General features: G+C 37.5%; 1 protein-coding gene across 2 annotated transcripts in view; it reads left to right on the plus strand.

Annotated features, from left to right (window-relative positions):
* The first annotated feature begins 4,188 nt into the window (after positions 1–4,188).
* Positions 4,189–26,644, plus strand: part of CFAP69 (cilia and flagella associated protein 69) — a 29,757-nt gene continuing 7,301 nt past the window's right edge. The window contains exons 1-18 of one of the 2 annotated variants that reach the window (XM_040546308.1): positions 4,189–4,412; positions 4,594–4,650; positions 6,028–6,093; positions 7,129–7,238; positions 9,328–9,404; positions 10,798–10,896; positions 13,798–13,947; positions 14,070–14,247; positions 15,278–15,401; positions 17,355–17,403; positions 17,521–17,642; positions 18,125–18,341; positions 19,199–19,363; positions 20,600–20,718; positions 21,212–21,330; positions 22,447–22,528; positions 23,819–24,011; positions 24,615–24,752. In XM_040546308.1, coding sequence (XP_040402242.1) covers positions 4,272–4,412; positions 4,594–4,650; positions 6,028–6,093; positions 7,129–7,238; positions 9,328–9,404; positions 10,798–10,896; positions 13,798–13,947; positions 14,070–14,247; positions 15,278–15,401; positions 17,355–17,403; positions 17,521–17,642; positions 18,125–18,341; positions 19,199–19,363; positions 20,600–20,718; positions 21,212–21,330; positions 22,447–22,528; positions 23,819–24,011; positions 24,615–24,752 — 2,206 coding nt within the window. In that variant the 5' untranslated portion in view covers positions 4,189–4,271. The remainder of the gene's footprint in view (positions 4,413–4,593; positions 4,651–6,027; positions 6,094–7,128; positions 7,239–9,327; positions 9,405–10,797; positions 10,897–13,797; positions 13,948–14,069; positions 14,248–15,277; positions 15,402–17,354; positions 17,404–17,520; positions 17,643–18,124; positions 18,342–19,198; positions 19,364–20,599; positions 20,719–21,211; positions 21,331–22,446; positions 22,529–23,818; positions 24,012–24,614; positions 24,753–26,644) is intronic. The other variant, XM_040546309.1, reaches the window with a different exon arrangement.

Consider the following 26,644-nt stretch of genomic DNA (forward strand, 5'->3'; position numbering starts at 1 on the left):
TCAATCCACTAGTCATTCAACAAACATCTGTGGCAAAAGTGAGACTGCTGGGCACAAGTAAGGTGGAGACATTCTTCCTGTTTGGTTGTGCCTTACTGTTTGTGAAAGCATTACTATTAAAATGAGAAAAACGGGTGAACCACTATGCAGTCCTTCACTTTGAAAGTATATGCCTTTTTTTTTCCAAAGAGGCTTATGCCAACAGAAGAGTAAGGAGGAAAAGGATACATATGAGGTGAAACTCTGCTTAACATAAACAGCAACGTAAACCATTCTGCATTCAGAGAAGTCAAGATGCATGAGTCAGTGAAGCCAGCAGAATTCACATTTCTTTCGTATTAAGTTACATAGCTTCCCCAGATTCCTCGACAAAGACACTCCCTAGGAGCAATGGAATTTAGATATGTCTTAAATTAAATATTTTATATTTGTGCTATGGCTGTCATAAAAATAACTTTTCGGTCCTTGAAATCTGTCTTTTCTTAGATTCGTTAAAACTTTGCCGTGTTTCTGTGCATCATAGTGCTTTTTTTACTGAGTGTTGATACTATACTAGCAGCTGGGAACTCCAGCTTACTTTTGTCCAACTGGTACTGTAGTAAAAATTAAGTTCTGTCTACTGTGACTTACTGTGCTTCCTTTTAACAACAAAAACCAGCATGAAAGTCCCTGTCAAATCCCTAGCACCCAATGACCTAAGCACTGCATTGTCATGTGAAAGTTCTGTTGATTTCACAGGTTTAAGGCTGAGCTCTTTTTCTTTTTTTTCTTTTTTTTTCCGGTGGTTATCAAACACAGGAGGTCTGGAAGTACAGTACCACGCTTTCTTGTCCCTATGTGCCCCCTTCTTTTTCCCCATCCTACTACCAAATGTTGTGGTTTAGCCCGGCTGGCAGCTAAACACCACACAGCCGTTCGCTCACCCTCCCCCCTCCCTCTCTGGGATGGGGGAGAGAAACGGGAAAGTGAAGCCTGTGAGTTGAGATAAAGACAGTTTATTAAGACAGGAAAATAATAGTAACAATAATAATAATAATAGTATTAATAATAATAATGTGTACGAAATAAGTGATGCACAATGCAATTGCTCACCACCTGTTGACCGATGCCCAGCCTATCCCCGAGCAGCTGGCCCCCCCTCCACCCCGGCTAGCCACCCCTATATATTGTTCAGCATGACGTCAGATGGTATGGAATACCCCTTTGGCCAGTTTGGGTCAGCTGTCCCGGGTCTGTCCCCTCCCAGCTCCTGCTGCACCCCTAGCCTGCTCGCTAGCAGGACAGAGCGAGAAGCTGAAAAGTCCTTGGCTTGGTGTAAGCACTGCTCTGCAACAATTAAAACATCAGCATGTTATCAGCGCTCTTCTCATCCTAATCCAAAACATAGCACCCTGCCAGCTACTAGGAGGAAAATTAACTCTGGCCTAACTGAAACCAGGACACCAAAACAAGAAATAAGAATGAAAAGAAGACAAGGGGTCAGCAGACTGATTCTTAGACTCTGATTTCTGTACTATAAGGAGCTTAGTGTCATACTTGATACACAATATAGATAGCTTTGAAAAAGCCTACACATTCAGTACAGCCAAGCAAAGGCTTGGCTAGCACAGACGACCCACACAGCAGCACAATGAAAGATGTATACTATTCTGATTATAATCCTTCAAAAGCTTACAACCTAATTTGTAAAACAGCAAATGAAGAGTGAGAGAGGAACACTCAGCAAAGTCAGCAGGAGATTAATGGCAGACCTAGATATGGAACCTTGATCTTCTAATGCACGGCTGTGTCCTACATGTTTTTCTACACAGTCCTGTAGTTGTATATAATTCAACTTTACCTCAAGAATTAAAAATTACTGAAATGTGTCTTCACAACAAAAGAATCTGTCTTCAGTTAAAACAGAAATCTCTACATCAAGTCAACTTTTAAAATATATTTGTTAGCATTTGTAGGGCTTAGCAGCTAATACTTGTGAATTAATATTCTCAAAGGTAAGGTACTACAGCCTCCATGTCTTAAATATTATTCGTTCCCGGTGGAAGAGGTAGGTGTGATAAGAAACAATATAAACCAGTTGTTTGGGGCAGAAAACTTAAGTAAATATTTTCACAGTTGACTGCAGGTTTTTTAGGATGGATATTTGCCAGTTTGCCAAGGGCAGCAGAATCCCTGTAGTCAAACTTGCACAGTGTAGCTGCCACACAATTTTAAAAAAGCTTCATTTATGAACAAGGTGCACAGTGAGCAAATGGACCTTTGTAGTATGATCTTTGGAACACTCAGGCAATAAATGGTATGTGACCTAAGCTTATAATTTACAGACTATGTTGCCCAATTTAGATGTTCAGATACATTCTCTATACAAGTTTTGAATGACATTTGTCAATCAAAACAAGCAACAGCTTAAAATGACTTGAGCCACAATAATTGTAAATTTTTTGAGCTTAAAATTCATGAGCTTAAAAACTGGTTTAATGTATACAATATCAGTAAGTATCTAGGCATGAAGCAAAAAATATATATAATTCAGTTTGTTCGGCACTAACTGCTTGCAAACCAGTAAGCATTATCATTATGATTATTCTCAGATAATAAACAAACCTCTAGTATAGACTGCATCTGAGAATATACTCAAACAAGTATTTAAAAAGAATATGGAAGGCAGATAGCAAAATGGATAAAGGAATGGAGATATGTGTACGTGGATGAAAAACATCAACCAGTAGCTCTGGGACTGGTTGTCACATTAGGTGAATGCATGATAGTGTCCTACAGGTCCTGCCCTTGTATCACCTGTGTTGCTATGAATGCAACTCAGAGGGTTAAGGATGCCAATGCCAAAGTGGTCAGAGCATTTTTCAAATTCAAGTACCAGAAGATCACCCAGAAGATCACCCAGTTCCAACCCCCTGCCATGGGCAGGGACACCTCCCACCAGACCAGGTTGATCAAAGCCCCATCCAGCCTGGCCTTGAACACCTCTGTGAAGAAGCCTGTGCCAGTGCCTCACCATCCCCTGAGTAAAGAATTTCTTCCTAATATCTAATGTAAATCTAACATCTTTTACCTTAAAGCCATAACCCCTTCTCCTGTCACCACACTCCCTGACAAAGAGTCCCTCCCCAGCTTTCCTGTAGGCCCCCTGTAGGTACTGGCAGGCCGCTGTAAGGTCTTCTCAGAGCCTTCTCTTCTCCAGGCTGAACAACCCCAACTCCCTTAGCCTGTCTTCATAGGAGAGCTGCTCCAGCCCTCTGATCATCTTCATGGCCCTCCTCTGTACTTGCTCAAACAGGTCCACATCCTTCTTAATTAATTAATTAAAATTCATATTAATTAATATGAAATTCTCCAAAGAAATATCCAAATCCTACCAAGAGCAGCTGAACTGGGAATTCAGCAGAGCACCTGTGAGGACACCCAGTACAAGGCTGTTGCCTTTTGCTGTTATCACCTGGGGATACGCAGCTCTCTTCCTCCAGACATGTCAGCCCAGTGTGAAGGACCTGGCCTTCCCAGACAGGTTGGAGTTGTTGGGCTCTGCCACACTCCCATCTGGGAGAGAGCATTTCAGAGCACTAACATGCACCTGTTTCATGGCGTGCGTACACATATCCCATGGAAACTATGAGCAAGTTGAAGATATTGCAATGCCCACTTATGCTTCTGCCCTTCTTTTATTACTTTCCAGGCATTAGTCACCCGCGTTTTGTACAGGTCTGTGCAGAGTCTTTTCCCCCTTCTCCCTACAGCGAGGCTACCCCAAAGCCACAGTTTATCTACAGAGGTGTCTCATCATGAAACGTGTCATGACCAAAAATTGGGGATCTGCCAGCCGCTTCCCTCCAGCTGCCCAGCAAGAGTCTCTGCATTGTGTATGGACGGGGAAATGGTTTTCTCGTTGAAAAAGAGGTCTGTAACAGGCTCTGGAATGGCACTAGCGGTGGGGTAGTAGCACCACTGGTGGTAGCACCGGAGGAGTGGCAGCAGCAGGGCAGGGCGGGTACCGCACAGGGCACTCAGCAGCCCGGCTCCCCGCACCCAAGCCGGGGAGTGGCCGGGCTGTCCCCACAGCGGGTCCCCGCTTCCCGCTGCCGGCTGTCGGAGGCCCGAGGTGCTCCCACCCGCCCCAGCCCGGCGGCGGTCGGACACCGGCCGGACCCACGCGGGCCTGGGCCCGGGCAGGCGGTACCGCCCCGCTCCCATGGCAACAGCGCCGAGGCCGCGCTGGTGCCGCGGGCGGGCGGCGGCAGCCGGGCTCCGCGTCCTCCATGTCCTCCCTGGCCGAGCCCCCCGCCTCACGGCCGCTGTCCCGCTCCCCGGCCCGCTCCCCCGCGCTGTCGCCGGCCCTCGGCCCCTCTCGCTGCGGTGGGGAGCGGCGCAAGGGAGCCCCGGACGGCGGAGCCAGCCAGGTGAGCCCCCGGGCACGCTGCCCGCATGGCGGCCCGGGCTGGGAGCGGGGCTGGGGCTGGGCGCCGCAGGCAGACGGGCTTTACCCGGCCCTGTTGCATCAGCGTGGCACTCGCAGGTTTTAAGGTTTAAGCTCTTTTTAAGCACAGTCTAACGATGTTAAAAACTGTGGCTGTTTTCTAGGAGACGCGGTCATCGGATCTGAATCATGCCATCAGGCTACTCGAAGGTTCAGACTCTGTAAGTCAGACCACGTTATTTCTGTTCCACCAGCTGTAATGGGCTCAAAAAAAAATAGTTTATACAATTACAGTCGTATCTATCCTAAATAAAACCAGCTGGCACTGGTGGCTGCAGCTCCGAAGCACAAAGCTGAAGTATTTATACTAGTATTTGAACGCTTTTTTAAAAGATGTTCTCTTTAATAGAAAATGACATCTGTGAATTGAGTTTTGTGGGTGTTTTTGTTTGTTTTGTTAAATATCTCCGTATGTCCTCACATGGGCACTTTTCCAAGACAAGACAAAAGTGTATGCATGTAAAAGCTATATGTGCAATCTAGCTCATCTGGGAGTTTTATAGTGCTGAAACCCACAGCTGAAAAACGGAAGTACATACAGACTTATTCAAAGTATGACAGGAATTTATCAAATTGCCCAAGTTAACTGCTAACATTTCTCCAGGGAGGTGATTTTAACGGAAGGATAACTATACAATGTTCAGTATTCAAGAACAAATATGACTTCCTAGCCACACAGGAGAGCAGTATCTCATGGACTTCCACAGGCTGTTGTTTGTTTCCACAAGAAAATTTGGTAGACTAAATTCACTAAGCCATTAGTCACTTTTGATCCAGAAACTTAATAATTTATATTCTTAGGACTTGTTTAAACATACCGCCTTCTAATATTTTGTCCTGCAGAGAAATAGAGAACTAGTTCACGTCTTCATTTTTTTCTTCCTTCTGAATAAGGAACACTCAGAATAAGTTTACAGACTGAAGAAAAATATTCGGCATGATACTGTTTATTGCTCCTCTAGACAGTATAGAATATCTGATGAAATACCCTCAGGATTCTGGGCTTGTAAATTTCTGAAACAACTTTCTGGCCTGCCTCAATTTGCAGTGCTCTTGCCCAGTGTGGAGGTGCTCAGGAGAGCTGGAATGAACACAGCATACCCTTGGCACACCCTGCCATATCCTTATGTCAGTTGTTTTCAAATTTGAATTTGCAGACTGTTTCCTAGTGGTCGTAGAGCTTCACCCTAAGCACCTCAGATCTACATTCTTACACATTTATGTCATGTGTAACATAGGTTTGATTTTCTTAGTAGGCTGCCACAGAATCCCAAAGAATTTAGTAGAAAGTGCTCACACATTTGAACAAAAGATGCAGTTTTTAAAAGTCTTCTTTAGTTACGTTTCTAAGTACTGCACTCTTGTGGCTTGATCAAGGGGCTAATCCTCCTGCAAAGCACTTTCAGAATTTCATTTGTGTCTTGTGACTTTTTAATATGATTTCTACTTTCATTAAAACTTAAAAGGGGACAAATATAATCATTTAATGTTCTAAAGCAAACTGCAATTAAAATCTGCTTTCTGTTCTTGTATTTAAGAGCAATTTGGAAGAAGAACAACTGAAAGTTCTCAAGAAGGTAGTCAAGCGTTTTGAAAATGGGCTTGTATCCTTTTTGACATGGTTGAATTCTAAAGTTGGTGTGTTATTGTTATGAATGATAATATTTTGACTTTTCAGCAAACCACTTTTAGGTCTGCTATGCTTCCACATGGAGAGCAGTGATCGTCCACCTGTTCTCATTATTGACCTTCTTATGCACACATAGCTGAGGTTGGTAGGTTAACAAGATTCTTGGATGCCAGATTCATTTGCTACAAAATTAAATAGAGGGATCTCACCTGTACTGTGGTTGAAAGTGTTCAAAATGTAATTAGTGTACTTTCAACTCAGAATAGACATGCATAATAATTTTCATTATTTAAGAAGTAGAAGATAAAATAGCATTGACTTCCAGTGAGTAGACATTCCAAAGAAAAACAAAGGGTATTTTACCTGAAACTTTTTTGTATTTACAGTAAAATTGAAAGAAGTAATGAGAAGTACTAGGGAAAATGTAGGCATGTGGAAAAATGTGATAAATTTCATACATTTAAATTAATTGCCATAGCGATTTAAGCTATCACATTTCTTCACAGCTGAGCTGTGGCTAAGCTCTTACAGACAGTTTCCATGAGTAAGTGGATTGGTAGTAACCTCTAAGTCTCAGTGACCAGTTCAGTTTCAGTCTTGTGCCTCTAAATTAGATAATATGTGTTCAGATCCAAACTTTCAAACTTTAGTACCCCAATTTAGCCACTTAGGATTTAAATGCCTCAGGACTGTTCCAGATAGAATTTAGAAAGTTAAATCTATCACTGTGATATAAAAGCTTTCCATCCTATATTTTTTGGTATTCAGTGCTGAACCACCAGTGATTTCAGCTGATAAGAAAGCTAAATGAGAGTTGCAAGACTTCTGCTTCCTTAAAAGTAAGGCTGCTTCCGAAGGCCTAAGTATAGATTCATACGCTTCATTTTAGTCATCTGACTTTGACAGCATTGGCCTTGGTTGTATCTTTGGAGAATGATAACTGCAGTTTTCAAGGTTTTCTTCTAATTCATAGCAGTGCAATCTGATTTCCTTAACTTTAAATTAAAAGCCCCTTAAGGATTTAGCGCAAATAATTGACATTCTTAACCTGTGTGCAGAAAAAGTGAATGAACAAGAAGTTTTCATTGAGCCTGTGTGTGAACTTATTAAACTATGTGGGTAAGTATTTAAACCCTTCTTTTAGAGATTTCAAACAATGTTAATTAACGTGTTCATACATTTTCTGAGGCAACTCGCACACCTGTATGGCACCTATATAGAAAGCATCTTTATCTGCAAGGCATCAATTGTATCATCCTTCCTTATTATGAACTGTTACCTTGAGTCCAGTTTCTGTTAGCATGAAGGACCCAATTTAGGAATCGAGTATCTGTGCAGCCACGTATTACATCATGCAAAACTGTATTATAATTGGCTCCAGCGTGCTGGAAGCAAGATTCCCCAGGGTGTCTCATTGCCTAGAGCAACTTGTTCGGGGACTGCTGGCCCCAAGAGATTCAGCTGTTAAGTCTTGCTGACGTGTGTTTTGCTGTTTCAAACAAGTTCTCTAAGTGAGTTTAAAATATTGACACTTTACCTGAAGGTAAACTGTATGAAATGACAAGCCATATTGCAGAAGAGAAAGAATCACAACAGTCGGAGGATTTGGGATTTATAATTGCTTTACAAATACATTGCATAATTTTTTTTTGCATCTTCATTGACATACTGTACTTTAAATTATTTGTAGAATATAGTTCAGGTGTTACCCATGCTTGCTCACGGTTTTCTTCTTCTGAAGAACTTAATAAAGTTACTTATGGGATTTTTGTAACTACAGTTACTTGTGCATTTAATTATAATTGGTGAGAACAAGTAGGGACAAGTAGCACTTGCAATGCTAAAAACATACCACTCATATATAAGTATCTCCTTTTATTTCAAGGTCTAAATTTACAAAGGAGTGAAGTGAGTAACTGAACACCTCAGGGAGCTATAAGCTATTAAACTGAAGCCAGAGGCTTCAATCCTTTTTCCGTAGGAAATTATGCCAGACACTAAATTTTTAAGCTGAGTATTCAAATGGGATTTTACACGGCTTCATTTCAGCAGTTAGTTTTAATAAACATACAGCTTCTGAGTTGAATCTTTTACTTTCTAGAGCAGCTGTACTGCTTTCCTTTGCTGCCACACAGTGGAGAATGAGAAAGTACCTCATGAAGTTTGATTTTCTTCTGTGTGGCAGAAACATGAGAAAACTGAGAATGGGGACATAAAGTCAATAAAAGTAGTACTTTCATTTCTTATAGCAGTTCAGCAATTTTGGTTTATGCAATAAATGTATTTTGGAAGTTTGTGCCCTTGGGTTTTGCTTTAATTTTTATATTATGGAAATTCTCCCACCATTTACTACTATTTCATATGACAAAGAGAAGCCTGTAAATAGAGGGATGGGCTGTTATTTAAAAATTCCTTTCAGATACTAGAACTCACATAGTAGAATTTTCCACTCTTTCATAACTACTGCTGTTTGCTGTCTTCTTCCCACTTTTTTTCAACGTCTTTCTTTTTTGTTTCCCCTTTTTATTCCATTATTTGATCTCTTCTTTCTTTTTCTCTGGCTGTGTTTACAGAGGTAAACCAACCGGAAAGCAGTTTCTGCACTATGAGCAGCAGAGACTTTAGCATAACATGGCAATGTTTACTGTTAGAGAATTTTTAGTACTTACGTGTTTACGCCATATCTGAATGTTTTGCAAATGTTATTGGATATTTCTTAATATCCTGTTTTTAAAAATGCATGTGTAATTGGGCTATTTGGAGTCTGTTTATTGGTTTTATTTTCATCCATTTCTAGAGGTCTTGTTCAGGGACTTGATCCTTTTTTCCATCTCTGCACATGTCTATTCATAGTGAGACTCTGGAATAACATGATAGTGCCTCGGTTCTAGGAGTTCTTTTTCCACATGGAAATGACATTTGCTTGTTCAGAGTTTTTCTTATTGTACTCAAATGAATTATAGAAACGTTGTCTGTGAATATGTACTATTTGCCAAAATGTAACTGCCAGATTACGGAACTGAACTTCCAGTGTAGAATCAACATTACAAAGATGTATTTTCCCCGGGAAAAGTGTCTTTATTTGCAAAAAATATCTATATAAAGGCAGAAGAGAAAATCTGTTGAGCTTTTCTGGCGCCTTATTACAGAGGGTATTCTTCTGCAGTGTTTCAAATATTATTTTAATGTTTTTAATTGCATTTTGTAGGTTACCATTTCAAAAAAAGAAATTATCAGATGAAGTAAGCTATTCTGTGACAGTTTCAAAATCCATTGCACAACTTGGTGAGTGTATACTGAGATGTGACAATGCCATCAATATAATAAGATTAACTGTATCATTATCACAATTTTAATTGTTTGTTATTTCCCTAGTACGTGCAAGTAATTTCTTCCAATTACTCAGTCAGTACTTGGTGCTTTTTAGTATTTAGAACCTGTTCTTATTTTGCTGTGCAACTAACGCAGAGATTAGCTAGCAGAGTTACCTGTTTGCCAGTGTCAGAAGCTATGTGAGATAGTTTTAACAGTACAGCTGAAGAACTAAACCTGTGTGTAGCCTGTTTCATTTCATTTCACTCTGAGAAATTTGTGTATTTAAATAATATGGGATAAGGGGAACATATTTCCTAGGGGGAATACGGGATAAGGGGAACATATTTCCTTCGTGCTTCTTTGAAGCCAAATGGAAGAAACAAGTGAGAAAATTATAACTCTTGACTCCCAGCTTCAAAACCTGAAAGCCTGACATTCATCACTCACAAAGGCAAAATACAGCAAGTCAGTGTAGTGCCATGCCTTAGTAGGAGCATCTTGCATCTGAGCCATCGGCTTCTGCTACTTAGGAATCCATTTTAAGAGAACTTTTGAGCAAAAGGTGTCTCAGTGTCACTGGACGTTATAGTACCAAAATATCTTGTTATGACCTTGCATGTGATATTTGTAATTTTCAAAGAAAATGCTGCAAGTGCTATAGGTCAAAAGGATAGAGAATGGAGTACCAGTGATCTGTTAGCTCACTTGTTGGAAAGATTTAAATAGAGGCGTAACATAATCAGCCTGTCACAAGTGAAAAAATATTATCCTTGAAATGTGCGAGAAAAAAAAGTAATTCTTAAAAGTCTTCATTTTCACAGGCACAGGTAGGCAGCAGAATGGCCTCTTGGTTTCTGCTAGTTCCAGATTCTCTGCCTGTCCAAAATGACATTACCATCTGAAAGATCATTTATATTATCCGTGCTAGGCCCTGGTAGGTCTCAAAGGCTCTCTTCTTATCTTGTGGAAAAGGAATTCTTTCTGTGCTCCCATTTTGTCATATTACGTCTGCTAGAAGAAGAGTGCCTGACATGGTTATGATGACAGCAGCCTAGTGTAGTAGCTTTCTGTTGAGATTACCTTCTGGAATAACATCCAGTCTCCTATAAGAATCTGTAGACATAAAGCAGAGGAGGTCACTTTTTGATAAACCGTATGCTACTCCTCCAAGACCACTTTGTTCTATTCATTGTTAGAGTCCTTGTCCCTTCAGTATTTTATAATCAAACTTGTCATGATGTAGAAAGATTTGTTAGGGGGTATGACCAAAGGAGACACTAAGTACTGTAATACAAGTATTAAGATGAATTTCTAAAACAATTGTAAACTTCGTAAATTAATTTTTTTTTCCTGTTTCCGATAGGTTATTTGATGAGGGTGCCAAGCTCTCAAGTTAGAATACAAATCTGTAAGTGTATAATTAGCTTTTATAAGATGGAGCTACCAAGAAAACTATTCTCAGGTAAAGCACAGTATTTATAAGAGTCAGAAGAAATCTGTGTAATGACCCCGGCTAGTTTTAAATGGCTTTTTTAATTGGATGAATTTTTCTGTATAACTATAGTCACTGTATCTCAAATATTAAATACATTGGCAAGTGTGCAATTAATATATTTTGTACACATAATCACTCAAAATCTGAAATTATTTATCAATGTGCAATGAATTAATTGTTGTACTTATGGGACTAGGATTAAATAGTATCCAGAAAATGTGAAGCAGTCACAGGTTCTCTGAAACGTGGGTAATGGAGGAATAAAGAGTAATTAGGATCAGAATTAAAAGAAAGGAAATATAATTTTCAACCATGTGTATGTAGCCTGGAGAGTAACAGCTCTGGTTTCACTTGTGTTGTTTTTGAGGGATAGATCTGCACCCAACTAAATTTGATCATGTTCATACTATAAGGAAACATTTGAGCATAGGCTCGGAATAAATTATGGGACATATCTTTGCAGAAAGAAACTGGTGATGTGGGCAGATGAGCTCAAGCACGATCTTGTGATACTGTGGATAGATGTGCAAACTCTCGTCAGAATCCACTATTATTTATTCCTTCAACAGTCAGAGGCTGTAACCAGGCAAAGTCAGTCATGGATCCTCTCTTAGAGGGGCACAAGATCACATGCTGCAAGACAATACTAGGTTTATAGACAGCCAAGCTACAGATGACCATTGGCACAGTGTGGATCCAGAGCGCAGCTGAGGTAGCATGCTGGACTTCGACATGCTCCCTTGCTGTGTTCCTACAGTGTGGCATTAGCTCCTGTGCCCTCTTGCTAGTTTTTAATTATTTTTGGAGTCCTAAAGAAGCTCCTGCTTCCACAGCCCTCACAAGATTCTGAAAATACAAAAACATACAGACTTGTTTTTCCCTTACAGGAGGGACTCCAAATTCTACAAGCAGTTATGTACGCATTTAGTTGTATATATCTGTAAATCATTCCAACAATGTAATTGAATGTTAAATACTGAGAGATGTTATTCTGCAGATTTAGAAAATAGGATGTGCTATCTCAAAAATAATAATTAATCATATATATATATATATATATATATATATTTCAGTCTGATTTTTATTAAATCAGATTCTTCATCTCTAAGCATATACGTAAATCATGCCAAAGTTTGGTCCTGCAAGATGCTGAGCATTCAGATCTGATGCAGCCAAATCCAAATCACCTTCTTAACTTTAAGCATCTGGGAGGCCTACAACTCAAACGGTTATTACTTTCCTTGGTATTTTGCACCTCTGAGGACTGATTTCGCAGTCATTCACAGGGTCTGAGTTATTACAGGCAGTCTCACCACGGGACATGGGATTGCTTGGAATAAAGGAGTCGTATAAGGTGTTTAAAAATAGTACCCACAGAAGAATTCTAATAAATCATATAAAGTTATTATTTTGCTGCAAAACATGAGCGTAGAATAGGAACATAAGAATGACCACGTGAAGGTCAATATAGGATATGACAGAGCAGGTGATAAGAATATAAGAAGGCAAGCAAGCACACCATGATATTTTCTCACAGTATGTTGTCCCATTTTCAAATAGTCTGTGTTTTAGAGAATTCCTAAACCATGATTTATTTATTTTATTCTTAATACACCTTGATCTCACCTCTTCTGTGAGATTTTCTGTTTTTATATCTATTTACATATTCACTATTCATAGAGTTGTGAAAAAGTTGGTTTCACAATTTAACAATATTACATGGAAAAAGTATTTCTTTCTGTTTTAAACCTGTTACCAAATGATTTTGAATGATATCATCTGGTATTTATCTTGTAAGCAATAGGAAAAATTATTCTTTATTGACCTTCTTTGTGCCATTTTTCATTTTATGTCTGTCCTATCTTCTCTTAATAACCTCTTTTCCAGGTCAAGAAGCCAGATCAGTTTGAACTTGTTAGCGTTTAAGTTTTTCAAAGCTTCTAATAGTACTTGTTACCTTACTACCTGTAATTTTTTTTTAAAGGTCTGCTCTGTCTTTTGAGGTATGGGAGGCTAGAATTGCTAAGTCTACTAGGTGCTGGCATGCCAGGCACTGTCTCAGTGCTATTCTCTGTTTTATCTGCTGTACTTTTTTTTTTTTTTAACAATTCTTAATATTTCCTTTGATCTTTTCAGCATCCCCCAGAAACTGAGATGATGATTTCCTAGAGTAGTCCGTAAAGTTTTATTACCTGTAAAATTATACCAATTTAGAGCCTGTGAGAGTTTATGCTTAATTAAAACTGCCTTTCATCACATGCATTATTTGCATTTATCAGCTCTACATTTCATATCATCTGATATTTATATAAGCTATTTAAGATAAACTTTACATTCACAAATTAGTATATATAAACTTATTTTCTTGATACTTTGCCTTCCTCCATAATTCAGTAATGAAATACGGATTTGCATATGCACGAACAAAACTTAAAAACAGGGATGCATCAGAAATTCAGGCTTGGAAATCAAAAGGTTGGATTCATGTATTTTAAGTAATATCATAATAGAAAGCATTAATTCTCTAGTGAATAGGCTATGGAAAATAACTAGATCCTACACATTGCATGAGGAATTTCACCTCTCTGTACCCCTGCTTCACTTTCACTCTGCTAATTCTAGAAAGCAATTTATGTGTTTATATAGCATTTTAGTCTTCCAGAGGGTAAGCCTATTGGATATGGCTTAGGCACTATTAATACTCATATATAAGAAAAGTAGCTCCTGTTTATTAGATTTTTTTTTCCATTAGTTTTAAACGTAAGGAAATATGATAACTCTCATCTCAATCTTTTTTTTATAAGAAATTTTTGAAGTAACCAAAATTTGGAATTTACTGCATTATAACTAAGGCTATTCAACGTGCAGGTTACCAGCCAACAAGCGCAAACTATAAGATTCAGATGGCTGAATTAGGAGGATTAGCGGAAACTTTTGTTTTATCTCTAGCACTAGTTGAAAATGAACTTACTGAGAAGTTGTGGGTACTCAAAGCTCTCCAGCATCTCTCCAGCTCCGGTTAGTACAAACTGTTCTTTCAACATTCACTACCTCTGATCTTAGATCGTTTGTTCTCTGAACATGCCTAAAACAATTAGTAACCTACATAGAATTAATTATTCAGATTTTCATGATTTCAGGAGTAAATTGCAGACACATGTTGAAGGCCCAAGCAGCCAGCAGACTCTGCTTGTATCTAAATGATGTTGATCCCTCAGGACAGCTGGTGTTCCGCTCATCAGAAATCCTATGGAACCTGTTGGAAAACACCTCAAAAGAAGAAGTTGTTAATCAGCTCAGTAACTTGGAATGTGTACAGTAAGTACAGTGAAGCATTTTATGAATTAATATATATATATTTTAGGAGACAACCAAAGCATTACTGTTGTGTTGTATTTTGTTTTAAATAAATTGAGAGAAAATACAAAAGGGGAGTAGAGGTCTGCCACTAAGTCCTCATTAAGTTTTCAGTGTTGCACATCTGCTTCTCCAAAAGTAAAGTACTACAGAATCAGACATTATAGCCAAACAGCACGTGATTTAGACCCCTCAAGCATCTGTTTCTGTTTCACTAATTTAGATAACACTGTGGCCTGTGAAATGCTAGGAAATTATATATGATATGAGAAGTGCCTGCTGGGTAGCTTACAAACTTTGTGGCCAAAGTCCTGCTGAAAGCCCATCCAGTCAACTCCAAAAGTATTTCATTGACAAACCTGTCTTTATTTCATGACCCACAGTGATTTACCACCAGTTGTTTCTGTTACAGGGCAGGAGAGAGGTCAAAAGACCTGTGGTGCGGCGCATAAGTGCAAGAGATATAGCCCTAACTTCTGCTTGATGAAAAGCTAATGGCACCATTTTCAAGCTCATGTGTTAGGCCCAGTAGGTCAATATTACTGCACCATTGAAATGCATGTAGTATAAAATTAGTAGGACAGTGTATGTTATGAAATATGAAGCTTAGATCTTGATTCTCTGCTGGGGTCGGTAATGGGTTCTCTCTTAGTGAGTTACACTGTTTTCACTATTTGGTATTAGGCCACCTCTTCTCAATAATCATTCAACAGCAGCCAGTTCCTTGCTTGAGAAAATATTAATTTACTTTCAGTTAATTCATTACAACGCGCACAATAGAAGGTGCAGTTTGTAATACATGCACCTTGCATATATCCTTAAGTTGAATTTTTAGTAGTACACATAAGAATCCATGCCATTATATATTATTTTTTTTTGCTATTGAACCCTAAGGCTGTGAAAAGTAAGATGCTGAATGAGGATCCATATAAATAGAGCTGTCTAAAATAAGAATATGAAGAGAGTAAAATACCTTTCACTTTCTTTTAAGTGCATTGAAAGAAGTATTTGTAGACTTGCTCTTACATGGTTTCTGCCATTATGATCGTCAGCTAAGGAACGACCTCCTGGTGATTGCCACATTAGTGGCTGAAAATCCTGCAGCTCCTATGATTGTAAGTATTCATAGTTATATTTTTAAGACTAATAAGTTTTCCTTTGATATTATGTGCTTAATATTTTTCCTTGTTAAGAAAGAGCTAAGCACAAATGGAACCTTAGGGCTGCTGCGCAGGAAACCATTTTGCTTTCTACAATTCTACCTCAGAGAGATTTCAAATCCCTATGTCACTAGGCTGGAGTACTAGCATCAACCAACCTTATTTGGTACCTAGGAAATTAAACTTACGCCATTCATGTGCAAAAGTCAACATTAGCTCTTCTGTTCCTGTACAGATTCTCAGATATGCCATTCTGTTACAGTGAGTTTTGCACTGTATCTTATTTGTTGTTTGAAGATGTAAGAGTACAGGCTGTATTCAAATAGCACAAATTCATCTGAAGTACCTTTACCTCCTAAGAAGGGTCCTTCAAAAATGAGCTCAGAAGCTCTAAGATGCTGAGAAGAGAATGAATTAGATCCACTTAATGAGGCACATGAATTCCTTCTAAGACTAGGTCACCTAATGTAGCCCTTAATGCATTATTATGACTTGCCTAAAAAGTAGATGACTCATTCTTTTGTTACAGAGTGTTTGCATTCCAGAGTTTTCATGAGGAATCTGCATAGAAGTTGACTTTTTATAACTTAATATTCTTTTACTGTCTTGTTTTACAGTTGAGGTTTAGAACTTTAAATGAAGTTGTGACGTACGTACTGAATAATTAAGTAATCAAATTCCTGTTTATGTAGATCTGTTGGCTGTTCAGGAATGGATTACTTTCAGGGAACTCATATATAAGCTTCAGCAGAAGTTTCCCAATTGGCTCTATTACCAAATAGGTTTAATAGTCTGTAATTAAGATTACAGATTCTTCATTCATTTTTTCCATTTTATCACTAACCATTATGGAATGTCTGTTATACTATTGCAGCAACATATCTGATGTCTAAACATTCAAATTATTTATCTGGCTGCAGAAACAGGGTGTTTTTTCCTACAAGAAAAATAACCAGTGCACGGTATTTTAATTCCTTGCACTACAGGGATGAAAAACTGTTTCAATGTAAGCAAAAACTTCCAGAGCTAGGTTGAACATATTCAAGCCCAGCTTGTCCGGGATGCATCTAAGAAGCTGCTGCAAAATAAGAACAGCTTAATTCTGCCTGGATGTCTGTGCTGTGTTCTGTGAGCTCTCTTCGTGTTGAGAGCTGGTAGAAGGCTCTGTGGTGGCTCTACCAGAGTGCAGAGTCCAAGCTGATGTATTTCATTGCTCAAGAACAGCAGTGTCCTGTTAACCATGTTTGTATGGCTTCTAATAACCTCAGAAACAAAGCTCTTTTGCCTGTAGTGTGCTGTGTAGACAAGCACTGTCCTTGGTCCTATTCATAATTTTATTAGACATAACTGTCTTCCTAGCTGTCTAGGAGCTGTGAATTACAGGATTTTATTTTCCGAAATGCATCTTAGCAGCATTTTAGTATATAATATTTGTAATGCAAGTTGCTCATACATGCAGTTTTCATATGCTTACTTGTAATGCACTGAAGTTGAATATAACAGTATGCATAACTGAAGGCACAGGACTGTATGCACTGGTGACCCTGATGTACAAACTTGCATGTGCACAAATGCATTTAAAAAAAATACGACTTACAGTGCTGAGAGTACTGTTTTCTTGTGTGGTAGGTTACAATAGTGAATGCATGTGTTTGGGACTTCCCCATACAAGTTCAGACTTGTACTGAATGAGACATGGATTAATTTAATTAATTGTACCCCTAGCACTGTACTTAGTGTTGTACAGTGTCCAAATCATTGATCTCTTCTTTGATAAAATTCTGTTTATTCTGCCATAGGATACATTGTTCTCTGTTCTGAAGAAAAAAGTAAAACTAAAATTAAATTATCAGTTTTAATTTCAGTAGAATTTATTTTAATTAATGTATTTTTTTTAATTCCCATTAGGAAAGTGGATTTACGACACTGTTAATAGTACTTGCAACATATACTGAAGGTAAAAGATTTCATAATGCATAATTACGAAATTATAATACTTCTAGTGAATTTACTTCTATGAATTGTAATACTTCTAGTGGAGATTTTGTTGTAACATGTACAATTTCCTTTGCAGTTAAAATTCCCAATCCCTTGTTAAAAGGTCTTAAACTTACTTTCTCTTATGAAGACTTTGAGATGAAGAAGTTGTTGTTTAATATTATAGGAATCTTATCTAAAGACCCACGTGCTGTACAGGTGAGTTCTAACACAACAGAAGATAAAGTAAGCCAAAAAAAGACAAAAGGTCAAAAGAGTCACTATTTAGCTGTCCATCTAAAATAGTCCAGAAGACTTGAAACTAGTTCTTCTCTAAATCAAGAATTCAGAACTATATACCACATGTACCAAACTGAGTTTTGCTGTTTGAAAGCAACATACAGTTTCTGTTTTCGAAAAATTACAAACCTAAACCATGCTAAGAAAGCTAGCTAATGAGTGACTGCAAAGCATTACTGAAATACAGGTGTAGAACATAACAAAGTTTTACAAACCACAGGCTTTGCGAATACTACAGAATATAAACAGAGCTTGTCTGTACCCATACCGTTTCTGACATCTTTTCCCAATAAAAAATAATTTCTTAGTGTAAGACAGATAAAGTAGACTCATTGCTTTAGATTTTCCTTACTCACAGGTGAAGCCTTTAAGCTGTATCTCTTTGTCTTTTGAATCTGCAGCTTCTCAGTGAAAATGATGTGATGCCAGCTTTGCTTTATTATGTAAAACCACATCAAAAGCCTGGATTTCATGACTGGTCTGCTTCCCAATATGAAGAATTACAGCTTCATGCAATTGCTATTCTAGCTTCAGTGGCTCCCTTTTTAGTTGATAAATATTTGTCCTGCCAAGCGAATACTCTTCTCCTTGTGTTTCTAGAATGGTGTATGGGTCAAGGTCAGTAGATGCTTATGGCTTTCATACACAGTAACCTCAAAACACAGCTTACCTGGACTTAGTTTCTTTGGCAGAAAGGACAAATGTAAACTTGTGAAGTTCAAATGATTCCTTTTTACATACATCACTTAGGAAACTAACCTTTAAAAAAATTACTGTAATATTTTTCTTCTGTTGAAGTGTAAGCTGGTGTATTTTCCGCGTACCACTATATTGCTATTCCTGCAGTTGTGCAGGCAGCCACACATCTCTACAGCATGTGCTAATCAGGTATGCTTACTGTCACACCAAATCCAAACACTAATTCCTGCCACGGGGCAGTATGTCTTAACTCAAACTCAGAGCTGCACACAGTCAGACAGCTTCTGCACTAAAGCTTCCTTGCAGCCATCAGCTGCAAGTGTGAGCTAAACAAATAGATAACTAACTGCACTCAGTCTCCATGGGTTGGTTTTCTGGGGATGGGTAATTTTCATCATCAGGTAGGTGATCTTTTCCCGTAGAGAAATTTTAATTTGTGTGTGATGGAGATAAGAAGATTGATATTATTTGTAATGCTAGAGAAGATATTTTAAGTTCTGGAGACTGCTTATTGACCTAGTAAAGTGGAAAAAAATAAAAATTGTAATAATTTTTAACATTAATCAAAATCAGACCTTTCTTAACGAATATTGTATGGCTCTACACAAAATGGCTTCTTACTAGATTATTTTAAATAAGAAGCCTTTCTAACATGAAGATATTGTTTGCTTGTTTTAGCTTACTTGCACTGGCAAGCCAGTACTTTTTTGCCTGAGAATGTTATTGTTATGAACATATACTGTCTGCCAAAGAAAATTCTTGTAATTGCTCCACAGATCCTTTCTTTGGTCAAGGTAACAGTTTCCATGGAACAGGTGGTCGTGGCAACAAACTTGCACAAATGCGCTACAGTCTGAGAGTGCTGAGATCTGTTGTATCCCTGTACGATGATGCTGTGAACCTTAATTTGTGTGACCAGGGAGCAATTAGCCAGCTACTGGGTAAAGCATGGTTTCTACTGCTGTACTTAAAATCATGTATTGCTGTTGACACTGAGAACATTCATGCTTTTTCTTACACTGTGTTTTTGGTTTGTTACTCCTCCGGTGAAAAGATTTTAAAAAATACAAAAAGTAATATGATTTTTAATTGAGTGAAAGCTGCCCCTAATCTCTCCCTTTATTGTACTGCATTTGTTACATCATATTTTCATCGTGGTAGCCCCTAGGAAATCCAGTCATGAGTCTCTTTCTACTTAAGTCTGTCACTTTACGCAACTCTTGCTTAGAAAAAAGAAAATCAAAGCCAGTGCATTTTATATATATATATATATATATATATATATATTTATATATATAATTTATATATATATATATAAAACATTACAAGATTAAAATCACAATAAAACTCCATAATGATAGTTCCTGCAGTTTAGATAATGCAGAAATACATGCCTACTGTTATATATAATTTTTAGGTTCTGATACTGTTTTAAGTTCTTACCTTACAATAATATACTTTCCAGTACTCTGAAAGAATTATACTGAAAGGAACAAATAGTTAAGATCTTTTGGAATTTGGAGTATATTATAATAGAAAGCCTAGAAATAATAGATTTTATATACTCAGCTGAAAGTTGAACTCTTGCAAAAACTGTGAAAATTTACAGATTTTAGTGAGAGCAAAATTAACAATATACCTTACGTAACAGATTCAGGCAACTTTTCTTACTTTGAGGGAGGTCCGTGTCTGAATGTCCTCCTTCATGGAGTGTTTCCAGGACTAATTTTCTCAGCAGTGGTGGCATTTTATGTCTCCATGTTTCCATTGACAGTACAAACGTTTGTGAGGCAGTACAGCAGAGCAGATCAAGAAGCTCTTTGCGTTTTCCTAAGAGTTGCTTAATTCAAATCAGTTACCTGAATCTATTGCACTGGCACAATACAAGGAGCATCACGGAGACAGGAATAAGGGGCTGAAAGTACTAGGAAAAAGGCAGTGCAAGCTGCTGTCATTAACTGTCATAAAGAGTAAAGTGCAAAAAACTATAGCATCAGAGTGCTGAACCTTCTGTAAGGTATTTTAAAACATAGGAGATAAAACTTAACAGCACAGGTAGATTTCTCTTAGAGTCTCCTGGTATACTTTTTTTTTTTTTTTTTTTAGATCAGCAGCTATAATAGAATTCTGACTTGCACAATAGAACATTCACATGTATAAAATGTATTAATTTACAGATATCCTAAAGTACGCAGCAAACAAATCTAAAGAAAGAGATGATGTCATTCTACTGGAAATCCAAGCTGATACATTATTCATTTTGTCTGCTCTCTGTGAAAATGATGCCCACAGAAAGGTTTGTATCCTTCTACCTCATACTGTGCAGAAAATATCAAAACATGGTACATTTTCATTCAAATGGTACTGTTTTTATTTATTTATTTATTAAATTCAGACACAGATGTCACTTGTAATTCCTTGCTAGCAAGTCAGGGTTGTTAACAGGTTTCTGTGATAGTGACAGTTAAAATGCAAAATCACTCAGAAATCCATTAGCGGATACCTCACCTATTTAATTGCTATTTTATGTAATTTTTAAAATGAAAATATGAAAACATGTTGAAGAATGGAGTTATCAGTTAGGAAGAACTAAAAATTTCTTTCTGTTATCTATATCATAAGGAATACATCCTGCTCTAACAAGTGGACCAAATTTATTACGATATAAATAATTTAAATTTAGATTTTAAATTAGATTTTCTTGTATGTAGCTATTTAATATGTATAGTTTAAGGAAAATGTTGTTTTAATATAATATTTTTAACAATAATAATAATAATTTTCACCAGGAGCTCTTCAGCTATGAAGGAGTGGATATACTTATCCCATTCATTCAGATGGATCCAAAGAAGTTATATAGTGGATTAGGCCACAATCGTCTCCTTTTCAGTGCACTCGACTGCTTGTGGTTAGTGAACTATTTTAGCAGCAGTGACTCTTAAAAATGGTAGCTCACATATTTTAGGTCTGCAGTACTACAGCCTTCCTCTGCACACATAGGCCTTCTATTTAGAACCTGTAAAAATCATAGTTTGACTAATTAAAAAATAATACAGAATAAATGGAATATTTTGCATATATTCCCTATACAGGGGCTTAGTATGACAACCTAACTCCCTACACATCAGTCTAACTCCCTGCACAGGATGGCCTCCTGACACCTCAATGCAGTTTCCTAAAAGAGAAGTGTATTTTTAGAGTCTGTAAATATTTTCAGAGGAGTAAAAGCAAGATGAGAATAGACCAATATTAGCTTAAAAACGTGCAGACATAAAAAGTGTTTGCAAACTGGCTACACTTTGGGCTAGAATCTTTTTAAAAGATTGCTATCAGAGAAATTATAGTTTATTACTCAAATACATAGAAGGATAAACAAAAATTAATTCGTTTTAGGGCAGGTTAATAAATATACAGAAAGCTAAATGATAATTGTTGTCTGGGAGAAAAGACTGGGCTTAGTGGTGCAGGTAAACCCTCTAGTTTCTGTATTAATGATCATGAAATGAGGAAATAAGAAAAGGAAGCAATAGCATCATTAGTGCTGGTTTTGTGATCATTTTCAGCTGGGAGAAGCAAATGCTATTGCCAAAAGAAAGTCTTACCTGTCCCACCCCCTTGATTCTGCTGGTAGAAATATTCACACGGCCCTGCAATGAGCCAGACCAGCAATATGATCTAGCTAAATGTCAGCATCTTTTACAGAATGAGTTTTAGTTCAGATTGGTATTCTAATCCAGTTGATACTGAACCTGCCAAATTTTGTGGGCTGCTACAAAGAAGGAGTGTCACTACAAGAGGAGAAAGTGTGGCCAAGTAGGTTATATTTAGTTATACAGTGCAAATGAAAATGGAATATGTAAATGCACAAGTGCAGGCATATGAAAATCATTTTTCTGCTCCCTGAAAGCATGAAGCTTATTGCATACTAAATATTTTTATGCAATTCAGTAAAATAAATGAGATGTTTTTAGAATGTTCTAAAACATAAAAGTGTTTCCACACATTGAAATCCTTTCTGTTTAAGGGCCTGTGTCATTGGCTGTTACATTGCAGAAGATTATTTTCTTGAACAACAGGGCGTTTTTCTTCTTCTGGATTTGCTGGCAGTAGGTATTTTTATTGTTGTTACAAAATAAAAGAGTACTAACATAACATGGAAAATTGAATCTTTAACGGTATGTACAAAGACTATAATACTAACAAGAAGTCCAGTGTATGGAATTCCATGAGAAAGGAAGGTAATCCACACACCGGCCTATCTGCTTCGAAATGATCAGAGAGAACTTCATGAATCTTTTTTGAAAACAAGCAGTTGGCAGAGAGTCTTAAATTTACTCTTAAACGTATTCTTAATTTAGAGTCTTAAATGTACTCTTTTTTACAAGGAGACTCAAACTGCTTTATTATTAACTGCTTTATTATTTAGTTCTGCACCAACATGCGAAAGATCTTCACGGTGAGGGTGACGGAGCACTGGAACAGGCTGCCCAGGGAGGTTGTGGAGTCTCCTTCTCTGGAGATATTCAAGTGCTGTCTGGACGCCTACCTGGGCAGCCTGCTCTAGGGAACCTGCTCTGGCAGGGGGGTTGGACCCGATGATCTCTTGAGGTCCCTTCCAACGTCTACAATTCTGTGATTCTGTGATTATTTTGAATGATAAGTCTGTTTAGAAAAGCACCTCAGTTCTTCATATTGAAGTTAGTAAACACTTTAAACAGAGTTAGTATACACTTTAAGGTTTTAAAAGTTCTGATGTTTAAAGTCACTTTGTACATGCCAGTTATGTATAGCTATTTCTGTGGGATTTGGGCATACATATGGCCCACGCGTTTCGCCTCAAGCATTTCATGAGATGAGCACGTGCGTTGCTTGTTTCATTCCCTCCTTGTTCTTGCCAGCCATACTGTCAGCCTCCAATGCCCTTGCAGTTCAAAGCTACAGGCCCTTTCCTACTCTCATGTGCTGCTGAAAGATCTGACCACAGAATAGAACAGATGTTTTGTGGTACTGATCAGCCACTGCCTTCTGAATCTGTTTCTTATAAAAATAAATCTTGTTAGTAGTACCTTCTCCAGAAGCTTTAATTCTCCTTCCTGTGAGAATTGAGCCTGGAGGCTCCTATTAAGTAGTTCTACACACAGATACATGCTTCTTACATGATCCTACATGCATTCCCCTCATGTTCTTTGATTTATGGGACTTTGTATGGCAAGATTCCAGAAACTTGAAAGATTTAAAATGTATATATCTTTTTTTTTTTTTTCAAACATCTGTGATGGAAAGCTTCTAATTACTTGATCCCATGTAGGATTTCTCTGTATTTTTTTTTTATTTGAAGGTAGACTAACACTGTGCTGTGAACAGGTTAAAATGTTTTTCCTTTTCTCTTCACCAAGTTAAAGCAAAAAAACCTGTGCAATATAATTCTTGGAATCCTAGTTGAGTTTTGTGACAATCCCAGAACCACTTTTCACATCAGTACCTGGCGAGGGGAGAAAGATCAAACAGCAGCTAACCTGCTAATACAGTTATGGAGGCAGGAGGAATTGGACCTGGGAGTCAAACGTGATCGGTACGGAAGGATTGCTGGTAAGTTTTATGATACATATGAAACTACAAGCAGTTCCACTGACTAAAGTAAATCAAATATATTCACTTTTTGCAGCCAGAATCCTAAAGAAAGTAAATTACAGTATTTATAGGTTTATGCTGCAGTTGTTACCAAAACCAAAATACTTTGTATATATTTTGTTGGAGTCTGGCCACTAGATGGCATTTTCTCTATTAGCTGGGGAAACTAAACCATTGCTAGTAACCTGAACTGCCTTTCTAATGCTGGACGATTAAGCTATTTAATTTCTTTCACAAATGAAATTGTTTTGTTATGTATTGTAAACATAAACAAGGAGAGTGCTATGATATCACAGAACTTCAGTCATTATAAGTAATATTTCCTGGCCCAAATTATGTTCAAATTCCTGGCCAAATTATTGAAATGATTTCCATAGTGTCCATAAAGTAAGATGGAGCTGCTTTCTTTTGAAGGAGGCATCACAGAAAAGAACATGTCAATAGCTGCATGCTGAAGATGCAGCTTCATTACAAAGACAGCATTTCCTGTAAGTTTAATAGCTTTGGGAACATGCTGCCTCTTCACTCTTCTGCTTTTGTTTTGTATTTTGAAATTATTAGATGTGAAGAGACCTATTGTTAGCAGCTTCCAGAAACAGCAAGATGTCATCCCCATGCCTGCCAACTCTCCCAGCTTTGCCATTGTGGAAATTTCAGAAAACATACGGGCAAAACTCTATTTATTATTGTGCAAGCTAGGTAAGACAAAGGAATTGCCTTGTCAGTGTCATATTTGTCATAAAACTGGACCTGTTCATTGGCAGTCAGTCAAGTCCCTATCTGAAACAAACAAAAATAAAGGATGAAAGGAACTTTGAGATGCATCATCAATACTGTGTTATTAATAGATGCTTGCTCATCCTGTTCTTAAAAGCCTCTGTTGATGGGGATTTCAAGACTTCACCAATGCCCTTATCATAAGGAAGAGTTTTCCTAGAATCAAATCTAAAACGTTGAAACTTTCTGTAATTTGTTTTCCAACACATAGATTTCACATGTTGTGTTTCATTTCTTTTCCCTAGTTTTAGAAATACCACTTTCTGCAGCCTTTACTCAGGGCTCCCATTTTCTAGAATAGTCTCTGATTATTCTCATTGTTTTTTTTTCTTGAATTTGTTCAATCAGTTCACATTCTTCTTGATTTGTTGTGTCTCAGAACTGAACACAGTACTTCAGCAGAAGCCTCACAGCCAAATAGAACTGTGTTACTGTACTTGTCATGTAAATAACCATTCAGACAGTAATATAACAATTGCTCTTGTCGCAAAGGCATTTCTTCATTTGATTTGTGATCTTGCACAGCCTCCAGTCATCTACCATCCTGGATTTGTGCAGATGACTTCCTACATTTAGAAATTTATGTTTGTCCTTAATGAACTACACTCTATGATTTCAAAAAAAATTTCAAATTGGCAAGATTAATTTGCATTCTAATCTTTGCTTACGATATGCTGCAGTCCTTCCTAATTTTATGTTGTTTGCACACAGAATGTAAATACTCTTTACACCCTTGTCTAAAAACCTAAACTGAAGTTAAGATACGCTCTTCCACATCCATTAGACTTCCCACTTGGCTGTAGAGAAGGACTCGGCTGAATGGTTTGTTTTTACTACTTCATGTTGTATAGTAATGTTTTCACTGTTACCATTTAGCTACGTAAACACTATCTCTTTAAACATTTGTTTCAGTCATTTTTCAGGAACTGAATTTGCCCACTATTCTCTGCCTTCCCCCTTTCTCTTTTTAAAAGTAGGTATTATGTTTGTTGTTTTCAAGCCCGTCCTCCATGGGTTCAAAGATAATCGGTAATAGTTCTGAGAGTTCTTCAGCCAGTTCCCTGGCTGTCCTAGCGAACCAATGAATCTGAAAACATCTTCAGTTTCTCTAATAAACTATAGCCCATTGTTTCTCCATTTTAACCTAGGTTCTTAATAATTTTTATTAGCATTATTTATGTTAATTCTGGATCACAGCTGAATTCTTTATTAAAGCAAAAAGGCATGAGATTTTGTTCCAGCTTTCTTCTGTATTCATACATACTTCTTGTTATTTGTATACATTGTAATGTCTCCTCTGCAGTAGGGAAATGACATGGAAATGAATAATAAAAATGGGAAGATTTTTATGGCCTTTTCCCACCATCTTCCTCTTGGTGTATTTATACTTCATAACAGCCTGTGATGCTGTGATCAGAAATCCATTGTTAATTGGTCTTTATTTATGGCATTTCTTAACTTCAAAACATGATGTAATTATACTCCAATAATTAGATGCTGCATTTCCTGTTACCATGCAGATGGCATGAGGAAACTTAGAAATAGATTTGATAGACTATATAGAATTAGTTGGGTTTTTTTTTTAAGAGTATATTTAACATTCAGCATGCAAAAAAATGAGGCATAGTCCCAGCAACCTTACTTCTCTTCCTCGTTCTTTTACATGTATTGTAAAAATATTTTAAAAGAGGGACTCATTATGCTCAAGGCATTATGCTCAACGCTCAAGTCTATGAGATGGAGATCACCTTCATTATCCAGTTTAGAAACAAAGTATTGGAGATCTTGTAATACAATTCTTCTGTTGGCGACTT

This window comes from Cygnus olor, chromosome 2 (genome assembly GCF_009769625.2).
Source record: "Cygnus olor isolate bCygOlo1 chromosome 2, bCygOlo1.pri.v2, whole genome shotgun sequence".
Taxonomy (NCBI): domain Eukaryota; kingdom Metazoa; phylum Chordata; class Aves; order Anseriformes; family Anatidae; genus Cygnus; species Cygnus olor.